The sequence below is a fragment of the Oncorhynchus mykiss genome, chromosome 1 (genome assembly GCF_013265735.2).
Source record: "Oncorhynchus mykiss isolate Arlee chromosome 1, USDA_OmykA_1.1, whole genome shotgun sequence".
In the NCBI taxonomy this organism is placed as follows: Eukaryota; Metazoa; Chordata; class Actinopteri; order Salmoniformes; family Salmonidae; genus Oncorhynchus; species Oncorhynchus mykiss.
Window position 1 is genome coordinate 13,010,933 of NC_048565.1, and position 5,711 is coordinate 13,016,643.

A 5,711-nucleotide genomic window follows, 5' to 3' on the forward strand; every position below is an offset into this window, starting at 1 on the left:
ACTTTTATTGTAAATAAGAATAACATATGCTTCTAAACACTTCTACATTAATGTGGATGCTGCCATGATTATGGATAATCCTGAATTAATCTTGTCAAATGATGAGTGAGAAAGGTACAGATGCACCATACCCCCAAGATATGATAACTGCTCAACAGTACAATAACAGGGTTAGCATTTTTTAGGGAGTGTGATATTTGTGCATATTTGTGCATCTCTCACTCATCATTATTTGCGATTTATCAGGACTATCCGTAATCATGGTAGCATCCACATTAATGTAGAAGTGTTTAGAAACATATTCTATTCTTATTTACAATATAAGTGACTCCAAAATGACACAATACCTTACTTGATTTCTCGCAATAAAGTAAACACAATAAATGGCTTTTTACGCATCTCACACTGCTACCACTGCAATGATGAACTATTTATTGACTGTTGCACTGTGGGAGCCTGGTACTCCTGGTTCCTTATTTGAATGACCATTTACCGTAGCCCAGTGGTACACTGCACAATTTAAAGGAAATAATATATATATATATTGTAAGCACTGACTTATAAGTATGATGCTCTGAAATGTAGACCTACTAGATAAAAGCTCTGTATACGTATTCACTTTGGTCATGACTCAGATGCTCCGTAAAATCGACGTTTTAAATGTAATTTGTGTTGGAGTGTTGTTTATTAACATGTCGTGAAGATAAATGTTTTGGGGCTCTGTCAAAGCCACTCAACCATCCTTTCTGTCACATGTTGATCCTCAGACTGGACCAGGACTTGATAATGCCAGGCAATGGGAGTTCCGAGGCGGGATGCAGCAGGACAGCAACAGGCAGCTACTCCAACACCACCTGTGGCCAGACGGAGCTGTCCGTCACCGCCTCCGTCATTTCCATGACCGTGGGCATCTTCTCCAACATCCTGGCTCTCTGCATCCTGGTCAACGCCTACCGTCGCTTCCGCCTCAAGACCAAGGCCTCCTTCCTGCTGTTCGCCAGCGGCCTGGTGGGCACCGATCTTCTGGGTCACCTCATTAACGGCTCCCTGGTGCTATATGTCTACGCTTGTAACAAGGAGTGGGAAGCCTTTGACCCACACCACATCCTGTGCAGTCTCTTCGGGGTGTCCATGGTGTTTTTCGGTCTGAGCCCCCTGCTCCTGGGTAGCCTAATGGCGGTGGAACGCTGCATTGGTGTCACCAGGCCCCTGTTCCACTCCACAGCCCTTGCCGCCCACCACATGAAGAGGCTGCTGGGGCTGACCTGGCTGTTAGCTGCCCTGGTGGCTCTGCTACCTGTTCTGCTGTGGAGGCCCTACCAGGTGCAGCGCTCCCAGAGCTGGTGTTTCTTCCGCATGGAGGGGCCCCGCAACTGGCTGGACGTGGTGCTCCCGCTGATCTTCTCTACACTGGGCCTCCTGGCTCTGCTGGTGTCCATTGTGTGCAACACACTGACCAGCTGCACCCTACTGCAGTCCAAGCTGCGCTGCCACCGCCAATGTCGCCGCAAGGACACCTCCCACCACTTTGAGATGATCTGCCAGCTCATGACCATCATGCTTGTGTCCTGTGTGTGCTGGGGCCCTTTATTGGTAAGGCATCTTCTTCCCTCCTTTCCCTGGGTCTTAGAAGCGCTTATCTCTGGTATGTCTGTTGAGCAGTGATGAAGAACTCACTTTCACCTCATCCCTGCCAACAGTCCTCTGCATTGGTGGAGTCTGCCAAGATTCCCACAGCAAGCAATTTGTTCTTCTACTCGGAATGCTCACAAATCCTTTCAAAAGGAAAGGGAGCTATTTCAACCTTTGTAGAGATGCTCAAGATGTTTAATAGGGCACAGATTTTTGGCCTGTTTGTTATTTTGTGCTTTTGACCCTTGTGTTCACGTTAAGGCAGTTTGTCATTTCACGCCAAGATTTCTGGCATGTAATGTCCTTCTTTTCTCCCAGTGCTTTGTGTAGTTACTTTACAATGACACTTCTTTTCTCCCAGTGCTTTGTGTAGTTACTTTACAATGACACTTCTTTTCTCCCAGTGCTTTGTGTAGTTACTTTACAATGACACTTCTTTTCTCCCAGTGCTTTGTGTAGTTACTTTACAACGACATTTGTTTTTACCAACCCTTTTAAGAGCAAAATATGGTATGTAGCAAAAGTAGAGGGGAAACCTTCTCAAACTCTGACGAGTCTTATTGAAATAAATGGTCCTCCTTTGACAATGTTTTTATTTCTTTGCCTGCCATTAATCGTAGACCAGGATTCTTAAAATGAAAAGTGACAGTATAATATCTTAGATTTAGCTGGATCATTAACACGTGATGAGAAGGCTTGTAAGGGAAGGTCAAACAATATCGTTTTTTTCTCTGGCAAGACATTTCATTAGACCTACATCAATAAGATGTTTAGAGAGCGTTCAAAATGTACCCAATGTTACCCGGAGGAAAATGTGGGAGGGTTTCATAGTTCCTTTGTCCAGGGAGGATCATGTATTTTGTAATCAATTAAATGTCAGTTATTTTCAGCATTTTGGAATTTACATGTTGAATTCAACTGTGTGTAACTTTGGTGTACTACCCTGCGCTCTCTCGCTCTCTCATTCTCCTCGCTGAGCCTGGCTGGATGGGCATTCCACATTCAACGTTGAAAACTCTGGCATCTTTTTAGAGCTCAGACTTTCCTAATTGAAAATCAATAACCTTGTGATTTGATCTTGTTTTTTGTTTTTTGAGTTCCAGTTCTCTTGAAAGCACCAATGAACAATAACAAGCATGACATAGCACAATTACACAAGGACCACAGCAAGTGAACAAAGTTACCTTCACAGTAATTGAAGGGTTTCTTTGCCGTCTCTGTCCACTGAAGACAGTCCAGAAAAGTTCAATTGAATTTTGAAGTTGAAAGGAGATGGTTCTTCAATGCTGCTCCTGAATGGGGAGGACAACAGTCCATGTGGATAGTTGGACTATCTGTATGCCTTTATGCCTATGAGTTGTTGTCTTTTTCGAGCGATATGTTTATCCTAGGCTGTCTGTCATTTCGTAAACTTTTTTTTTATCACTGTGTAAATTCATTGGGTAGGCCTATATGCCATTCATTGCAGTATTATTCCTAATAATTCCTCTTTATCTCTTGGAGTCCTAGGAAACGCTAGACTAGACCTACAATAGCCTGTTGTACACTTATTTCAAGCATTTTATTTTCCACGGATCAAGGAGAGATTCCAGCTTGCTGAATATAAAATACGGAAACCAAAATAATTGGCTGTGATTTTGAAAGGAGAGAAAGAGAGGTCTTGATGGTGTGATTAAAATTCACCATATGAGTAGCCTGCTAATGTACCTTTCTGAACTTTGTAAACTGCCTAAAAAAATATCCATAACTGATCTAAATGGTTGCATTATCAGGTTGAGGCTGTATGCAGTATTTTGGCATGAAGCATTCAAAACAGGACGTTTGAGCGGTTATTCAAATTAGCCTACATCACTGCAGTTTTACAGCCCTAGACAATAAATGTGTAGGTCTACACACTTGGTAATAATAATACATACCCAATTGCACTTTGTTGTTGTAGCCTCAGGGTGGAATAATGTTGTCTAAAAACCTAGGCCTAATCAATAGTGGAGCTTTGCATGCACGACTGCCCGGGGACTGCAGAGCACAGCCTGGAGGAACACACAGATCAGTCATTTCTTTATCTGTTAGCCTAACTTTCTTTTCATGCACTTTGACAGGTAAATATTTATAGCCTTAGTATTTACCTAATGAGTGACCTAATATCTAGCTAATATTTAGCTTCTTTGGCTACACAACTCAAGCTCCTCTCTTCCAGCTGTTCGCGTGCACAATGTGCTATAGGCTACGGATGTTGTACATCAGGATGCTTTGATCAGTTGATTGACAGGTATAGGCTATTGTAGAACGACAAACTTTCCTCTAGTGTGGATGCTCACCAACGTCAATAATGTATTGTTATAGTTATCGTCCTTAGTGTGGAAGGCCCTTAATGCTTAAATTGGTAAATGCCACCCTCTAATGGATGAATGTGGTATGAACTACAGCAGTGGTTCTCAGTGATTTGATAGAAATCACGACTGCAACATTGATAGCCTACTTAAAGGGGAATTTTGTTTTAATGATCATTTTGGAGGGTTACATGTTTTCTTTTTCAAATCCTCGGGGAGGGCCAGGTAAAAATATATTATCCTCAGGGGGACTGCCATCCATTTTCATTTCAGAGAGGTCCGATTACCTCCAGGTATCCCTCAATATAAAAAGCGTTCACTCACTTACTGCCCCTAACACATCACTGTGTACACAAAACACTATTACACATTCTCAAACGCAATTTAATCATATTCTATTCAGCTATTTCTAGGACAATAAAAAAAAGTGGTAGCTTAAATCAAATCCCTTTTTATAAGTTTCCCTTGATTCAAGAGAGCTGGTTATACTGTAATAACGCAATTTGAAGCGTTGAACAAAGCACAGTGTTCAACTAACAACAATTCAAATGGTTCCCTTCAAGTAATTACATTCAGTCTCACATAATGTCCTATGTTTACCCTCCTAGGTTAACGTCATCATACTGAGCACCCAGGTCCAGGGCGAGCGTGCGTTTGCCCGCCTGCTGCTGGCAGTCCGCATGGCCACCTGGAACCAGATCCTGGACCCATGGGTCTACATCCTCCTGAGGAAGGCCATCCTCAAGAGGCTCTTCCTGCTGGTGCACAGCTGCTGGTGCATCAAGTCCCACTCCCACCCCCTCAACCGGTGGAAGTGCAGCCCAGTGAAAGGCTCTGGGGAGACCAGCGGCAGCTCCATCAGCACTAAACCAGAATTCTTCTGTTTGGATGGAAGTGTTGGAGGCCTACCAGACACAATAATTAAGCCCATCACCTGAACCCCTGGATGGGGCATCTGATCTGAGAGACCCTGGGTCCCAGGTGGAGTGTTTGCAGGCAGCACCTGTAGCACATTGATGTATAGTTGGAGTAGGCGATAAGCTAAGGAACCAGATAAGGTTTGTTTTAGGAAGAGCATATGAAGGATCATTCAAAGTATTATAAACTGGGTAGTTTGAGCCCTGAATGCTGATTGGATGACAGCCGTGGTATATCAGACCATATACCACGGGTATGACAAAACTTTTATTTTTATTGCTCTAATTACGCTGGTAACTAGTTTATAACAGCAATAAGGCACCTCGAGGGTTTGTGGTATATGGCCAATATACCACGGCTAAGGGCTGTGCCCAGGCACTCCACATTGCATCTTGCCTAAGAAGAGCCCTTAGCCGTGGTATATTGGCCATATACCACACACTCCCTCGGGCCTTATCGCTTAATTGTACACTCATGAGGCGTACAGACACTGGTAATAGGTGTGTTGGTTATAATTGACAGTGACACACAGGACTAAGATGGACCCTGGAGTTAGTTAGCCCCAGTTCCTGATATTTCTGTCTAACCTGTAACTGACCTTGAAAGGATGAACTCTGCACAATCAGCACTAGATGTCAATGTTGTCTTCTTGAGTCTTCTCTGTGACAGTAGCTATGGCATATAAACCCAGCTGCTCAGAACTAAAGACATCTGTAGCTCTGGAGTTCCTCACAGCGCTCGAAGATTGTGCAGAATGACAAGACCATTTGATTGTTTTCAGCTCCCCATCAGTCAGTGAGTGAGTGCCAGACAATCTGAATTATCACCTCA

General features: G+C 43.4%; 1 protein-coding gene across 1 annotated transcript; it reads left to right on the forward strand.

Moving 5' to 3' along the window:
• Positions 1–606: 606 nt before the first annotated feature.
• On the forward strand, positions 607–5,271 carry ptgfr (prostaglandin F receptor (FP)). The gene is made up of 2 exons (XM_021623210.2): positions 607–1,593; positions 4,571–5,271. Exons 1-2 carry the CDS (start codon positions 754–756, stop codon positions 4,898–4,900), a joined length of 1,170 nt encoding a protein of 389 aa, XP_021478885.1. The 5' UTR covers positions 607–753; the 3' UTR covers positions 4,901–5,271.
• Positions 5,272–5,711: the final 440 nt, after the last annotated feature.

What these genes read in the sequence shown, in the direction of transcription:
- ptgfr (XM_021623210.2), top strand. Translation starts at nt 754, where the DNA reads ATGTTGATCCTCAGACTGGACCAGGACTTGATAATGCCAGGCAATGGG. An exon ending in TGTGCTGGGGCCCTTTATTG is followed by an intron (nt 1,594 to 4,570) that starts GTAAGGCATCTT and finishes TTACCCTCCTAG; the next exon opens with GTTAACGTCATCATACTGAG.